We start from the raw sequence: 17,791 nt of genomic DNA on the forward strand, positions 1-17,791 counted from the left end.
GTCATTTACAACATTAACAATATCTACACTGTATTTCTGATACATTTTATGTAATGTGCTTTTTTTCAAAAACAAGGACATTTCTAAGTGACCCCAAACTTTTGAACGGTGGTGTATAACTCTTTGTACCATGTTACTTTTTCTGACAGTACTGTAACGGCTTTTGTCTTCCTCCTCGTCTGACGAGGAGAAGTTAGAAGGATCGGAAGACCAATGTGCAGCGTGGTAATTGTTCATCTTGTTTAATAAAAGTGAACACTCAAAATACAAAAACAACAAATGTGTAACGGCAGTCTAAGTCGTCCTCCTCCTCAGACGAGGAGAGGCGAGAAGGATCGGAGGACCAATGTACAGCGTGGTAAGTTTCCATGATTTAATGACAAGAAAACTAGACAAAACACAAAACAACAAACGTACTAACCGTCACAGTCCCGTGTGGCACAAACACTGACACAGGAAACAACCACCCACAAAATCCCAACACAAAACAAGCCACCTATATATGATTCTCCATCAGGGACAACGATTGACAGCTGCCTCTGATTGAGAACCATATTAGGCTGAACACAGAAACAGACAAACTAGACACACAACATAGAATGCCCACCCCAACTCACGTCCTGACCAACACTTAAAACAAGCAAAACAAATAAGCACTATGGTCAGGGCGTGACAAAATGTGAAAAACCGAAACAGTTCTGTCTTGTGCAGACACACGAAGACAACTACCCGCAAAACCCAACACAAAACAGGCTACCTAAATATGGTTCCCAATCAGGGACAACGATTGACAGCTGCCTCTGATTGAGAACCATATCAGGCCAAACACAGAATTAGCAAAACATAGAAATACAAACATAGACTGCCCACCCCAACTCACGCCCTGACCATACTAAATAAAGACAAAACAAAGGAAATAAAGGTCAGAACGTGACAAGTACAAGCAGTACTAGGTATTATTTATGGCCATCTCATGACAAATAATTACTTTTGGGTATGTCTATTTAGGCGGAAATCTACATTTTATGACATTACATTTAACTGGTTAGGTTAAAAGATGACTTTACTCTTTACTTTACGATTAAAAGCACTTGTTTACAGATCCCCGAGAGCTTTTTCTTTCCTATATGGAAGCGTGAAGTAACATTGGTAAACCTTTTTTTCTTGTGAAGTGAATTTGGTATATTTGGCCAAACCAATGCCAAAAACGCGTGCCAAAAACCAATTAAAATCACACGCGTTGCTACCTAGCGTTCATTGCATGAGAAGCACGACTCTGATTATCATGCAAAGATGTGTCAACGGAGCCTCATGGCAACATAGTCACAGAGTCTAAAAAATATATATGCAGCAACATGTACTTAATCAGTTGTTGTGCCACGGTGAACACCTTAGACACCAGTACACTGGAATAATCAGGACACAGCTCTCTATTTCCATGATTTCTTAATACCGCAGAAGGCTCAGAATCAGGGTATTGTGATGGTGAGGCTTTCCCAAGACTGGCTGTAGCTGGTGTATGCAGCAATGGAATGACACCTAGAGAGATTTGAGGATTGTTTGATCATTACAGCCCATGTGAAAGGCTGATTGTGATGATGATTGGCCAGGTTAATTGAAAACACTTGAGCACGTATACATAAGTGGTGGTCCAATCTCTTGGCAGTACGCGACACATTGTTTCCTCTATCAGTGATGGCCTGCTGTAATCAGCAAGTCTCTATTCGGCCTCTGATTTCAAAAGCTTTCCGTATTTGCGAGTTGCCTGTCACCCTTCTTGTATTACCGAAAGGTGTATAGGCAAAACCTTTCATAATGCACTTGGAAAAATCTATTATTTTCCTGTAATACTATATATTTTCCATTCATCTACTCCATTCCCGTTTGTATATGTATACCAAGCCTTTGAGGGCCTTTGTGTCTTTGTGAGCCTCAGGATATCTTTCTGCTTTCAGTACCGAATGTAATCTTTCCTCTCCAATTAGAAATAGTAAAACCTCAAACCACTGCACTGTTTGATCAGATAAATCTTTGTACCTCGTCCCTCTCCTATTCTGTTTTTATCCTGGACCCCCTGTGCACCGCATTAATGGCTGCAGATGGACAGAGGAGATTTAGGAGCTGCAATCCATCACTGTTATGTGTAGGGCCTTTGGACAGAACCCCAAACCACCCCTCCAGCTGGGCTGGCCTGGTTCTGTATCGCTTTGGCCAGGTTTGCCCAGTTTGGCCTCAATCCCTGCTGCTAATGTCAGCTGTCTTTGAAGTCCAATCACAGATCATCCCACAGCACTCTGACCTAGCTTGATCTCCTCCTCGGGATAGCCTTGTTGCTGGAGGGATAAAGACAAAGCTCACAGAGATCTGGAAAGGCAACAATGTTTTCCTGTCTTCACAAAATCGGATCCACCTTTTCACTTTTCTTCCCATCGACAGAAAGTTGCCTCTATGTTGCCATGTGGTTGAGTAAGGTAAATCCTTTTTTATTTGGCTCTGAGTGTGTTGCGTCCATTCTGTGTATGACATTTCTAGGATTGATCTTTTGTGATGCACCACTTACAGACAATACAGCTGCTCATGCGGTCCATAGGAAAGGCTTTTCCTCGATGCTGTGTGATAGACACAGAATGAGATTGGTTCTGTTGAATAAGAGATGAATCTCCTTGGATGTCACTGAGCCAGCGCTGCCTCTGAAATATCATTATCTACATGGGGAGAGAGGTTCACTTTTCTAATACACCCTGAATACAAGGTAGGTGGAATATGAGTGAATGTGATACCGTTGTTTTGTTTGTTTTGTTTTTTGACATCTCAATAGCAGGTGGGCATGTACCACCAGTTCAGAGTGCTCTCAGAATATGCACACCTAATGACTCCATCTGTTTGCTACAGTACAATTGCTAGGTGGCAGTATTATGACAATAAGAAATTGTTCATCTGTGTTCAATAGGCCACAATTCAACAGCACAGAGTGAGTCTTTACCATGGCCTTGAGCTCCTGTGTTTAATGTCCATACTGACAAACCAATTACACATGTCAAAAAGCAACAAGAAATCTAATTCACATGTTGTAAACGGCATCAAGGTCTGTGTCACGGTGTTTACAGTAGCGGCTGTAGTACATCATGTTCTAGTGGTGGAAGCAATCAGATGAGCAGAATCAACTTGACACACTCATGAAGTCAAAACGGAATGTAAAAGAAGATGAATATACTTACTATCTCAATCCATACTTTATTCATTCACATTTCACTCAAGGCCTCTAAAAATAAATAATTCAGTAAGAATGGATATGGGCAAGCTATACAAGTCTCAGACGGCTTGTGGTTGGCTTGGAGAAAAAGATGATATTGAATATCCCCCAGCATAGGGAGAGATCTAACACATGAAGCACACGTTCAGCACTCACAAACATGACATCCAACATGGTCAAGTAGTGTCATCATCATCATTATTGTGTGAAAGCGTTTTGTCATGAGCCAGTTGACAAATGCTATAGGTCAGACCTATGATAACAACATGGCTTTGCAATAGGCAGTTAAGTGCATATTATTTTTCAGTGCTCCTCTTCTCCCTTCTCTGCAGGGATGCACACTGTCACCCCTAAAGCCAACACTTGCTCTGACCCAGGCAAGACGTGTAACCCGTGTCTGGATGCAGCCAAGGCCTGCAACCTCAACAACACCTGTAAGAAACAGCGCTCCACCTACATTGCCACTTGCAACAAAGGGGAACCCTGTAACCGTAAGCGCTGCCACAAGGCCCTGAGGCAGTTCCTGGATCGGGTGCCCAGCGAGTACAGCCACCAGCTGCTCTTCTGCCCCTGCCAGGACCTGGGCTGTGCTGAACGGAGGAGGCAGACCATCGTGCCCTTCTGCTCCTTCGAGGACAAAGTCAAACCCTACTGCCTGGAGCTCAGAAAGAACTGCCGCCAAGACCCCCTCTGCAGGTAAGAGATTTAGGAGTTGGGAATTGTCTGTCTGTGTGTATATGTGTGTGTGTGGGGGGGGGGGGGGGGGGGGGCGTGAACGAATCCATACGTCCATATGTGCGTACGTGCACGAGTGCGTCAGGGAGCGAGCTGTTGACCAAATGCAGGTATTAGTGAAAACTATTAACATGCTCTGATTTGAACTTATACATGGTAAATAAGAAAAGATCAGCTAGAGAATGCAATCTCCTTCTCCTGTGACATCATAGATTTCAGTGGTGTAACTTAGCCATGAAAGTAATTATGGCCACTCAGGGAAGCCTTGCTATTAGAGGCAGGATGAAGACATGAGGCTAAACTGAAGGGACAGCGTTCAATTTGGTTGAATGAAATATTAGCGGATCACTTTGACTGTGTTTCTATTGGATTCAATGGGGCCTATTTAATTCACACCTGCCCAGCCATGACTTGTTTCCCTGCCATAGAGTCAAGGAATAAGGAACACAGAGACCTCAAGACCATTTTACCCTCCAAAGCTATGTGAATCAATAAGTTGTCCAAAATAAATGGAAATATACATTCTGTACACCAATAACATCAATAATGATGTATTGAAACATATGAATACAATTTGAATCCAGAACAATAAGCTCAATGGAGTTCGACCAAAGGCTAGATGTATCTTAATGTTAACATCAGCATATGTTAACATACTGGTACAACTTTATTGTCCATCAAAACAGACATTTTTATTTTTGTCTGTCTGTTCTTTCATTCCCACCCCTCCAGACATGACGGACTCACATCACACACCACACCACACACACACAGACACACAGACTGGCTGAAAGAAGCACAGGTGCAGCCAAAGAGCAGCGCACCTGGAGCTGGTTAGGGGTTAGGTGACTTGCTCAAGGGTGCAGTCATCAGCCTTGGTATTTGAACCAGCAACCCTGTGATTACCCACCCCGCAACAGTATAAAAATGCTGTTAAAAATATAGTATACACACAGTATATCACTTGCTTAACGGATGGTTTAGCACGTAATACAATCCTGTACAAATGAGGGGCAGGTAGGCTGTGTGTGTACAGTGTGTGGATTTAATTCCCTGAGTAGGCTGCAGTTATGTGCTGCACTAAACAACAATCTACTCTCTCTGCTCATACTGTAGCCTAGGATCACTCTCGGGATAACTGAGTAGGCAGAATGAATTCTATTCAACAACTTCAATCCACCTGGACATCACACTGTAGTGAAATTAGATTCACTACAGACTTTTAGTGGCAAATTGTTTTCTTCACATTTTGGCTTGACTCTTTTCCTCATATCTTAACACATTAAACCACACAGGCCGGTTGGACATACTACCAAATTCTCTAAAACAACTTTGGATGTGGCTTATGGTAGAGAAATTATCATTACATTCTCTGGCAACAGCTCTGGTGGACAATCCTGCAGTCAGCATTCAAATTGCACATTCCCTCAAAACTTGAGACATCTGTGGCATTGTGTTGTGTGACAAAACTGCACATTTTAGAGTGGCTTTTTATTGACCCCCAGCACAAGGTGCACCTGTGTAATGACCATGCTGTTTAATCAACTTCTTGATATGCCACACCTGTCAGTTGGATGGATTATCTTGGCAAAGGGGAAATGCTCACTAATAGGGACGTAAACAAATTTGTTCACCATATTTTAGAGAAATAAGCTTTTTGTGCATATGGAACATTTCTGGGATCTTTTATTTCAGCTAATGAAACATGGGACCAACACTTCACATCTTGCGTTTGTATTTTGTTCAGCGTAGAGACTTAGATGCATAGATTGGCATACTTTTTTACTCTTTAGTGTTAGTTTGCATGATGCCTCTGTGTTTAGATCGAAACTACTGTAAGGAACAATTCCTGCAGTGTCCAATTTTAGAATAGCAGTTAACATTCATTTTACTTGAATAGAGGTTCCCGGCCTCCCAAGCTCAGTCATAATAGAATAAAAACTCCCAATAACTTATCTTACAGTAAATCTCTGTGGTTTGTTATTAGTGTGTGAAAAGTCCGTTGTCTCTTCTCTGATTTATGATTGTCTTCATAATTGCTTTGCGGTCTGCTTTGTGTAATCTACGGTCAGGTGAAGTTGCTTTGGGTGACCTTTTCGCCCCCCCATGTGTCTGCTGTGCACTTCCTTATTGAGACGTATGAAATAGTTGGTTAGAGTATATTATCTTCCCCTGTTGAACGCCCTGTGGAGGTCAATGGTGCAATGTGTGGATCTAAGCTGGGAGGGAGGTCAATGTGGCGATAATAAGCTACTGGAGGAGGGTGCAATGCACCCACTAAGAAAAATATGTGTGGTATGCAAGGGCATGTCACTAAAATGTTAATTCAATTGGTCAGTCCTACTGAATATTGTCCTTGTTTATTTCAGCCTGAGGTGTCCAGACTAGTTGACCACACAGTAAGGCGTTCTTGTAGTGGCAGATCTGTCACCTCCCATCTCAATTCCTCTACCGACATCTATACTATGCCAGTGTTTGGATCCATCAAATTTTCACATGATAATATGCATTATTATCTGCAAGTAAAGACAATTGTAAAGCAGCCTTCACACTCGTCCTACACTCTTAATCATTGAATTTCTCAGACCCTCCCGAACCTCATCCTACCAAGGACGGGTGGATACAGAAAGGAAGGAGTGTATCATTGAACTATCATTGCTGCCTGACTCCAAACAGGCCGATACGCCAGCAGCACCATTTCATCTGCGTGTTGACGGGTTGGGATAGAGAATTGATCCTGCTGTAGCTACTGCAGCAGAGGCCAATGGTTTAGTCACAGTAGTATGAATCTCCAGATGGTTTCAGTGGCCAACGGATGTCCAGTCCCAGCAGAGTCGAATCAGAGAGGGAGTTAAGTAGAGCTGAGAACAAGCACTAGACATTGGCTGCTTCCTGTTCTTACACCCGGCTTAACTTCCATTGAGAATGTTTTTTCATCAGCCAGCACAAATAAAGCATTCCTCCCGTGTTGCATATGCCTTGCTGATGGATCCAGTGTTTACTTTGTAGAGATTGCTGAGCGACGACAGAGTTATATGTGGACGTGCACTGTGTACATGAGGTCCAGAACAGCAAGTCTCATATGTACACTATTGATTGGCCCGAAGAATCAATGCAACACTTCTATCTGTGATTTATTTCCTCTGTTCCTTTTGCGCTCTTTGGTTGAGTTCTTTGGCCACTAGGTTTCAAAACAGGGTCACTGCACAGGTATGCTCACCCAAATACTTCATATCTTGTTTTAGTTACTTAGCAGACACTTTTCCAGCGCAACTTTGGTAGTGAGTCAAACATTTTCATACTGATCCCCCTTGGGAATCAAACCCACAACCCTAGTGCCATGCTCTACCAACTGAGCCACATGGGACTAGTCTTACAATAAAGCAGCCCACCACCACCACCAACTACAAAAGCCAGCTCTGCTTTATAAGACAACATACGTTTCCACTGAGGGAGAATCAAACGACTCTGTTCAAGACACAGGCAGCATCTTTCATCACTCACGCCTCAACCAGTCATCTCTCCATTAGCCTTAAAAGCCTGTTTCAAAGGGTATTACTTGGACGACTCTATCACTGCCTTGCCTTAAACGATGAAAGCATCAAAGTATACCTACAGTACATTAAATACTGTAAATGCTGGTTTACACAAGCACACCGAGCAAATGACCTTAGACTGTACTCATATACAGCAGTACCCCGCTTTAATCAGATTTCTGCAAAGAGTAGGACGTGCTCTGCTTGTTGGCTGTACATAAGAGCAAGAGTTGGAGAGAGGGCATGAAAGAGCTGTGCAGATCATTTCAATACATGGATTACCGTATTCCAGCTAGCGTACTGTAATCTCTTAGAGAACGGATAGAGGAAGCTGCAATTAATACAGGCCAAGCCCATCCACCCCTTAGTCTCACCCTCATGGTAGAAATGTTATGTAACAGTCATGCTTCCAAAACAGATAAGACTTACAGTATCATGTGAAAAGTACACATGTGGTTTTTAAGGTGATTAAGCCAGACTTAAAATATTTCAGGAATCTCAAATGGAAGGTATAACATAGTACCTTCCATTGTTCTATTATTGAGGAATGTCGTTTAGGTGACTAGTCACATATATTAGTCACATATATTATTCTGTGTAGCTCCCTTTTGTATTTCAGGGGCAGTTAAAGATATTCTCCAGTACTTGTTTATACTTTTTAGCCAGTAGCTCTGAAGGTAGCATTCACAAGCCAAAAGTGGTCTCCCAAAAGTGTGTACTACGTCACATATGTGCAGATATGTGTACCATGTCATTGCTCTCTCTCTCTCTCTCTCTCTCGATCTGCTGTGTGTGCTTCTTGCTAGCTGTCACTCAAATGGCGAGGGGCTAAAGGTCATTGGCTGGAACTTGAATTGCTAGGGGGCTGGCACACGTGGGGGTAAATTTAAGGAAAATGCTGCCGCACAGCTTCCAGTAAACAGTCGCTTTCAACCCAGGGATTTTGTGGCTAATTAAGGTAAAACAGTAATTCTGCCCATAGATTATGCATGTATGAACTACAAATTGACATATCCAGCCCAAAGCGGGAGGTTTAAAAAATACTTACTAGTCTCCAAAGCACGTCTTTAATATATAAATAGATTTGTTTACTCAATTTTGAGTGTTGTTAACATTGTTTGGAGAGTATTAGGGTGTGCCAATAACCTTAAGTAATCTATTTACCCTCATCAAATCGCCTAGATGTTGCTTCCTTGTGTGACACAGTTAATTTAGCATTCATTCAAATAACACAATGTTCAATAGTCAATAACGAACAGAGGGAGAAGGAAAATAAAGGTTGAATTGCCTGTGATTTCCTGGTCACCAAACAAGGAAATGTTTAATCAGATGTGAAGAAGAGCACCACATTAAAGTCAAGTCAAATTGTTGGCATCATTACTTTCTGTGGGGGTATGTTCTCATAACACAAAAACTGTCCAGTCGTGCTGATGATTATAGAATGTTTCCAGAAAACATTCACCTGATGTTGCAAGAACGTTCCTAGAATACATTACATCTGTCTTTAAAGGTTCACAGAATGTTTCATTAGGTTGTGGGAACAGTCTGGTGGGAACATTTAAGGGACATCACAAAATATATGTCCCCAAAAAAGCAAAAACTGTTCAGTTGTGCGGAAAATTCAGCAATGTTTATTTTATAGTGCAAAAAACATTGTCTTGATGTTACAAGAACATTCCCAGATGTAAGGGGTGCGTAACTGGTGGCAGGGAAGTCAGACGCAGGAGAGCAGAACTAGGTAATAGTTTAATTCCAAAACCAACTGCATCAAGAAATTAACAACATGGGTACAAAACCCGACGCGCACCAGTCAACATGTGCACAAGCACTTACAACAAAAAAATACCACACAAAGACATGGGGGGGAACAGAGGGTTAAATACACAACACGTAATGAGGGAATGAAAACCAGGTGTGTGGGAAAACAAGACAAAACAAATGGAAAATAAAAATGGATCGGCGATGGCTAGAGGACCGGTGACGTCGACCGCCGAACACCGCCCGAACAAGGAGAGGAACCGACTTCGGTAGAAGTCGTGACACCACAACACATTTGTCTGTTCTTTAAAGGTTCCCAGCATGTTTAATTAGGTTGTGGGAACAGTTTGGTGAGAAAATTGTGGGGACATCACAAAATATATCTTCCCAAAATACTAAAACCGTCCAGTTGGGCTGACATTCAGATAATGTTTGTATCAGGGTCAACAAAATATTCCTTTAATGTTGCAAGAATGTTGACAGAACATACTTTTTTATTTTTTAAAGGTTCCGGGAACATTTAGTTATGTTGTGTGAAAAGTGTGGGTACATTACAAGAGATACTTTCACAAAACAGAAAATATGCTCAGCTGTGATGACATTCATGCAATGTTTAAGTTAGGTTGCATAGGATATTCCTATAATGTTGTAAGAATGTTGACAGAACACCTGGTCTAAGTTCTTTAAAGGTTCCAATAACATTTAATTAAGTTATCGGAGTTGTCTGGGATGTTGCAAGAATATGCTTGTGATATTCACAAAGGTTGCACAGAACATTCCTACAATGTTGCACAATGTTTAAAAAAAAATATGTTTTTATGACATTCATAGCATATTTGTTTTCCGTTCAAAATAACATCCCATTGATGTTCACGCCATATACATTTGACCTTGTCTTGGAGGTTCTCGGAACATTTCAAGAACAGTTAGAAAATATTATATTTACGTTTTACCACAACATTCTTAGCATGCATAGCTCTCTAAATCAAAAGCATCCCAATTATGTTTCTCTTCAGATGTAATGGCAATTTACATTTGAGGACTGTAATTGTTGGTGATATTAGAGACACATGGGATTTTAATTTAATTCATAGAACAGCATTTACTCATACAAACACAACCCAATATGTTTAAAATATTAACATTCTATCACAAGACACTTGAACAGGATTGAGTCATACAAACACAACCATATTTTGTACACTATACATTGTCAATCTGCACATGTGGGTTTTGAACCTGCAATGTTTGGTTTCCAAACCAACCAATGTCTCTATTCTCTGCACCACCAGGGAAGCTTGCCTACAGCTTCTTTTTTCAGTATATAGCCATGGCAGTTAATTCCAAGCTTATTTTTTTACCTTCTTAGACAGAAATAACCCAGGGGTAAAACTGTTAACTGGGTTATTCACCATCACTTTACCCATCCTCTTTATATGCTGTGGACTTCTGGGCCCATATTTAGAAGTTCTCCAAGACTGAGTGCTAATCTAGGATCACTTTTGCGATCATGAAAAATAAAACAGGGTGGAACATATCAAGCATCTCAAAGTAGGAATTATATCAGGTGTGTTTAAAAAAAAGAAGGAAATTTTTAGGCGTAAAAAAAATATTTACAGTCTAATTTCTGCATTTCTGACTGGATTTATAAATCTGGATGAAATAAAGACCTCTTCTCTGAATTCATAAATCTGGACAAACAAACCTCCGTTTCACAGTTGTTTTCAAAAGAAACATGGTTGAAGATTTAGTGGGATTGAACCTGCAATTTTCAGATTAGCAACCAGATCATTAACACTCTGCGCCACCATGGGATAATTGTGGCCACTTCATTTTTAGTAAAAATGTATTTACTTTTTGTTCTTTAAAAAAAAAAATATATATAATATAGTTATATGTATGACTTATTCAAATGTTCCCATCCTATTCTTATATTCTGTGTACTTGTAACACTGTATTTTTGCTTTTGTGCATTTTAATTTAAACAATCTCAGTAAGGTGCTTTATTGTTACCCAGAAATGATTTGATATTGAGATAAACAGCTGCATTGGACCTTTAAATCAATAGAAAATGATTGCCTTGAGCCTGAATTTATTTTGGTGTACAGTTGAAGTCTGAAGTTTACATACACCTTAGCCAAATACATTTAAACTCAGTTTTTCACAATTCCTGACATGTAATCCCAGTAAAAATTCCCTGTCTTAGGTCAGTTAGGATCACCACTTTATTTTAAGAATGTGAAATGTCAGAATAATAGTAGAGAGAATGATTTATTTCAGCTTTTATTTCCTTCATCACGTTCCCAGTGGGTCAGAAGTTTACATACACTCAATTAGTATTTGGTAGCATTGCCTTTAAATTGTTTAACTTGGGTCAAACGTTTTGGTAGCCTTCCACAAGCTTCCCACTATAAGTTGGGTGAATTTTGGCCCATTCCTCCTGACAGAGCTGGTGTAACTGAGTCAGGTCTGTAGGCCTCCTTGCTCGCACAAGCTTTTTCAGTTCTGCCCACAAATTTTCCATAGGATTGAGGTCAGGGGCTTTGTGATGGCCATTCCAATACCTTGACTTTGTTGTCCTTAAGCCATTTTGCCACAACTTTGGAAGTATGCTTGGGGTCATTGTCCATTTGGAAGATCCATTTGCGACCACGCTTTAACTTCCTGACAGATGTGTTGAGATGTTGCTTCAATATATCCACATATTTTTCCGTCCTCATGATTCCATATATTTTGTGAAGTGCACCAGTCCCTCCTGCAGCAAAGCACCCCCACAACATGATGCTGCCACCCCCATGCATCACGGTTGGGATGGTGTTCTTCGGCTTGCAAGCCTCCCCCTTTTTCCTCCAAACATAACAATGGTCATTATGGCCAAACAGTTCTATTTTTGTTTCATTAGACCAGAGGACATTTCTCCAAAAAGTATGATCTTTGTCCCCATGTGCAGTTGCAAACTGTAGTCTGGCTTTTTTTATGGCGGTTTTGGAGCAGTAGCTTCTTCCATGCTGAGCGGCCTTTCAGGTTATGTCGATATAGGACTTGTTTTACTGTGGATATAGATACTTTTGTACCTGTTTCATCCAGCATCTTCACAAGGTCCTTTGCTGTTGTTCTGGGATTGATTTGCACTTTTCGCACCAAAGTCCATTCATCTCCAGGAGACAGAACGCGTCTCCTTCCTGAGCGGTATGACGGCTGCGTGGTCCCATGGTGTTTATACTTGCGTACTATTGTTTGTACAGATGAACTTGGTACCTTCAGGCATTTGTAAATTGCTCCCAAGGATGAACAAGACTTGTGGAGGTCTACAATTTTGTTTCTGAGGTCTTGGCTGATTTCTTTTGATTTTCCCATGATGTCAAGCAAAGAGGCACTGAGTTTGAAGGTAGGCCTTGAAATACATACACAGATAAACCTCCAATTGACTCAAATTATGTCAATTAGCGTATCAGAAGCTTCTAAAGCCATGACATACTTTTCTGGAATTTTCCAAGCTGTTTAAAGGCATAGTCAACTTAGTGTATGTAAACTTCGGACCCACTGGAATTGTGATACATTGAATTGTAAGTGAAATGATCTGTCTGTAAACAAATGTTTGAAAAATTACTTGTGTCATGCACAAAGTAGATGTCCTAACCGACTTACCAACACTATAGTTTGTTAACAAGACATTTGTGGAGTGGTTGAAAAACAAGTTTTAATGACTCCAACCTAAGTGTATGTAAACTTCCGACTTCAACTGTATTTATTATGTATCATGCTTTTTCAGAATGGGTATTGTGTGCGTTTGTATTGCGTTTTGATAGCAATTCAGAAAAGTCATTTTGTCTTAGTTTGAAAGAACATCATAAAATAGTGTTACAAGTACACAGCATATGATGAGGAAGGGAATATTTTAATAACTCAGAAATTGTGTTCTGTGTCCTGATTAACCATAATTCGACTGAAAAACCCACACAGTACCACAGATATTCCCTGGTGGTGCAGAGGGTTAATGATCTGACTGCAAAGCAGACGTTTGCAGGTTGAATTTCACATGCTTGTAAACCATGTTTCTTTTGAAAACAACAGTGAAACTGAGGTTTGTTTCCCAGATTTATAAAATCAATCTGAAATGCAGAATTCAGACTAAAAAAATTGACTGTTCAACTTTTAAAAAACGCACCCAATATAATTCCTACTATAAGACACTTATTTTTCACGATCTGAAAAGCAAAAGTGATCCTAGATCAGCACTCCTTCTCTTGGATACCTTGTAAATATGGGTCCTAAAGTACCCATCATATAAGGAGGATGGGTGAAGTGATGGTGAATAACCGAGTTAACAGTATTTGCCTGGGTTAGTTACGTCTAGGAAGGCTGAAAAGAAAGCATGGAATTCCTGATTGGCCATACTGCCATGGCTATATTCTGAAATAATAAGCTGTTTGAGAGATTCCCTAGTGGCCCAGAAGATAAATCAAATCTGGGGAAAAAAACATAATGGGGATGTATTCCAATCTTCTTTCTTATGCTTTAAGGAGCTGCACATGTGCATGCTGAGAATGTTGTGGTAATATCAGGTAAAACTTAAATATAACATTTTCTAAATGTTCTTGAAATGTTCTGACTATCTCTAAGACAAGGTGAAATGTATATTGCGTGAACAGCAATGGAATATTATGTTAAACCTAAAAAGAAATGTGTTTTGAACGTAATAAAAACAGGCTTATTTGGAAATATTTATTTATTTGGAACTCCCATAATGTAATTAAATGTTCTAGGAACCTTTAATTAAAGAACTAAGACCAGGGGTTTTATTTCAATAACAAAAAACAGAAAATCTGGTGTTTATATGTCAAACGGTTTTGTTATATTTCATTCTTCTGTGATGCATATAAAGTGTAATATTGGGAGGCAAACTCAAAATTGAATACATTTCAGCTCTATATCTGACATGGTACAGGTGTATTATTTTTTTTAAAGTCCATAACCACGTGGGTGAGGTGTATACTTTTGTTTGAAAGTAGATTTGTTTAAGACGACCATGAAACACTCTGTGACCCTGATTTAGGTTAAGGAAATGCCCTGTGCAACCTATCTTACACATTGTATGAACGTCATCGCAACAGAGCATATTCTGTGTTTCGGGAACCTATCTCTTGTATTGTGCCCACACTGTTCCAACAACCTAATTAAATGCTTTGGGAACATTTAAAGAAATCAGAAGGGATGTTCTGTCAACATTCTTGCAACATCAAAGGAATGTTTTGTGCACCCTGATACAAACATTATCTGAATGTCAGCCCAACTGGACAGGTTTAGTGTTTTGGGAACCGAACCCCATGTCACATCCCCATTATGTTCCCACAACCTAAAGAAATGTTGTAGAACATAAAAAATGTGTTGTGGGAACGTTCTTGTAAAATCAGGTGAATGTTTTTTTGCACCCTAAAAGAAACATTGTAAAGTCATCTGCACAACTGGACAATGTTCTGTGGTGGTTGCTTCAGAAGTGGTGCACAACATTTATTTATTTGTATTTATTTTTTTATTTAAGGGGTGGATCAGCTTAATATTGCGGAAAGAATGTTGCTTCCAATGTAATTGTCTGCATCATTTCCAATCCCCCATATTTTTTGGTAAATATATCCATACATATATATACATGTATACATACACATACCTATATAGACATACTTTTTTAAAGAATATACCTTTATTATTATTCCCCGCAACCCTACAACCGATCCCCCAATTGGAGTAAACTAATAAACACTTCAGCTTTTACCTTCAATTTATACATCTTATATACATTTTACAGACACAGTGTACTTTACAATAGTTCTCTCTTATTTGTTCTTAGTCCTTCCTCTATTTCTGAAGTCCATCCAGTTTGATTTCTATTTGTAACGATGCTATTTCACAAAAGTTCCGAACCTATATACATTTTACAGATCCCATATGTTTTACATTGTTTATCTTGTTATTAGTCCCACCCTTCAGCTCCATTCAACCCCTCCCATCTATCTCTCAACATCATCCATTTCGGATTTCTATTTGCCATAGATTTTTCAACTGTGCTGTGATGCTTCACAAAATAATTGAACCTTCCTATTCTCATAGCTTCCACGGATTGTAAATTAAAAATAATTGTTTTTTGCTAAAATAATTATTATATTATTGATTGATTGACTATGGCTTTTCAAATCACCCAGTATTGCTATCTGTAGCATTAGTTCTAGGCAAATGTTGCAATTCTTCAGCCATTCCTGGACATGTGACCAAAAACGAGCTACATATGGACAATACCAAAATAAATGATCTAATGACTCTGCCTCCTCACAGCAGAATCTGCAGAGCTGGGAAGACTGTATCCCCCATATATATAACATTCTATTAGATGCAAGAATGTTAGTAATTTAAATAGAAAAATTAGAAGTTTTGAATCCGGCGTTGTTTTGCGTATCAATTCATAAACCATGTGCCATGGAATGGGTACATCGAAAATCTCTTCCCAACTATTTTGCAATTTATATGGCACAGCTGTCAGTTTTTTGGTCCTTAAATGAAATTGGTATATGTTTTTATTTATCACACTTTTCTTTAACCATTTATGTTCTTTAATACAGGGCCGACATACAAGTTCCTTACTTTTTTCCCCTTCTACTTGCCTCTTCCATTTTTGTGGTAATGCTGCAATTAATTGGTTGCAATTTTGGGTAGAGCAGACATTTCCATATGTATGTGTTAGCTGCATGTGTGACATAACTCCACCAGTCCTATTTATGATATCATTCACTAAAATTATACCTTTTTTAAACATTTCTTCGATAAATACAGTTTTTTTAATCAATTAGTATATTTAAATTTAACCACAATATTTGTTGTACTATTTGTTCCGTCCTTTCAGGTGGATTAAACTGAAATTGCAACCAACTTTCTAAGGCTTGTTTAAAAAATAAAGATATTTTGGAGATTATTTCCTTTTCAAACAACCGAAAGTGAGCAGGTGTAATCTGAGTAAAGGGGAAAAGGCCCTTCTTGAATATAGGATGAGACATTCGTAGCAATTGACTAGAGAATTAAGTATGGATTTAAGTATAACTTTTGTATGACTGTTGCCTTTAGTGAGAGGTCTAATGCTTTAATATTTAATAATTTCTGCCCTCCGAATTCATGTTCATTATATAAATAGGCCCTTTTAATTTTATCTGGCTTGCCGTTCCAAATAAAATGGAATATTTTTTGTTCATATAATTTAAAAAGCAGATCACTAGGTGTAGGCAAAACCATAAGCAAATAGGTAGACTGTGACATAACTAAAGTGATAATCAGGGTTATTTTTTCACAAATAGACAGGTATTTTCCTTTCCATGGTAGCAAGATCTTATCTATTTTTGCTAACTTTCTATAAAAATGTATTGGAGTGAAATAATTTCTTTCTTTTGGGATTTGTATACCGAGTATGTCCACATCGCCATCAGACCATTTAATTGGTAAACTACATGGTAATGTAAAATGTGCATTTTTTTAGTGGTCCAATACGTAATATGGTACATTTATCATAATTTGGTTTTAATCCAGAGAGGATAGCAAAAGTATCTAGATCCTCTAAGAGGCCGTGGAGAGACTATAATTGTGGTTTTAAAAGAAAACATGAATCATCAGCGTACAATGACACCTTAGTTTTTAAGCCACGGATTTCTAATCCCTTAATATTATTGTTTGATCTAATCTTAACAGCTAACATTTCGATGGCAATAATAAATAGATATGCCGATAGTGGACAACCTTGTTTTACTCCTCTAGATAGTTTAAAACTTTCTGAGATGTAGCTATTATTTACTATTTTACACCTAGTGTTACTATACATAACTTTAACCCATTTTATAAGAGATTCCCCAAAATTGAAATATTCTAGGCATTTATATATAAACTCCAGTCGTACTTTATCAAAAGCCTTTTCAAAATCAGCTATGAAAACCAGGCCTGGTGTCCCCGATATTTCATAGTGTTCTATTCTTTCCAGTACTTGTCTTACATTATCTCCAATTTATTGTCCATGTAAAAAACCTGTCTGATTAGGATGAATAATATCTGACAATACTTTTTTCATTCTATGCGCCAAGCATTTTGCTAGGATTTTTGCATCACAACACTGAAGTGTAAGAGGTCTCCAATTTTTTAAATGGACTGGATCTTTATATATACCACTTGGGTCCTGTTTCAGTAATAATGATATCAGACCTTCTTGTTGCGTGTCTGATAATCTACCATTTATATAGGAGTGGTTAAAACAAGCTAATAATGGTCCTTTGAGTATATCAAAAAAACTTTTGTATACTTCCACTGGTATGCCATCCAGCCCTGGAGTTTTTCCATCCTTAAAGGCCCCAATTGCATTTTCTTTGGTAGCATTTCTATATTGAAGATTGAAAAAGAATTTGGTGCATTTTCCACCATATTCCATCCAGTTCGGTTTATTTTTATAATATATTACACTGGATCTTTCTTGAATAAGTTC

At 38.9% G+C, this 17,791-nt stretch overlaps 1 protein-coding gene across 2 annotated transcripts in view; it reads left to right on the forward strand.

Annotated features, from left to right (window-relative positions):
• The window catches only part of LOC129826065 (GDNF family receptor alpha-2-like), an 89,201-nt gene that overhangs the window by 37,496 nt on the left and 33,914 nt on the right, over positions 1-17,791 (forward strand). For both annotated transcript variants that reach the window (XM_055886366.1, XM_055886365.1), the window contains exon 4: positions 3,586-3,949. In XM_055886366.1, the coding sequence (XP_055742341.1) occupies positions 3,586-3,949 (364 nt within the window). The remainder of the gene's footprint in view (positions 1-3,585; positions 3,950-17,791) is intronic.

The sequence above is a fragment of the Salvelinus fontinalis genome, chromosome 28 (genome assembly GCF_029448725.1).
Source record: "Salvelinus fontinalis isolate EN_2023a chromosome 28, ASM2944872v1, whole genome shotgun sequence".
Taxonomy (NCBI): Eukaryota; Metazoa; Chordata; class Actinopteri; order Salmoniformes; family Salmonidae; genus Salvelinus; species Salvelinus fontinalis.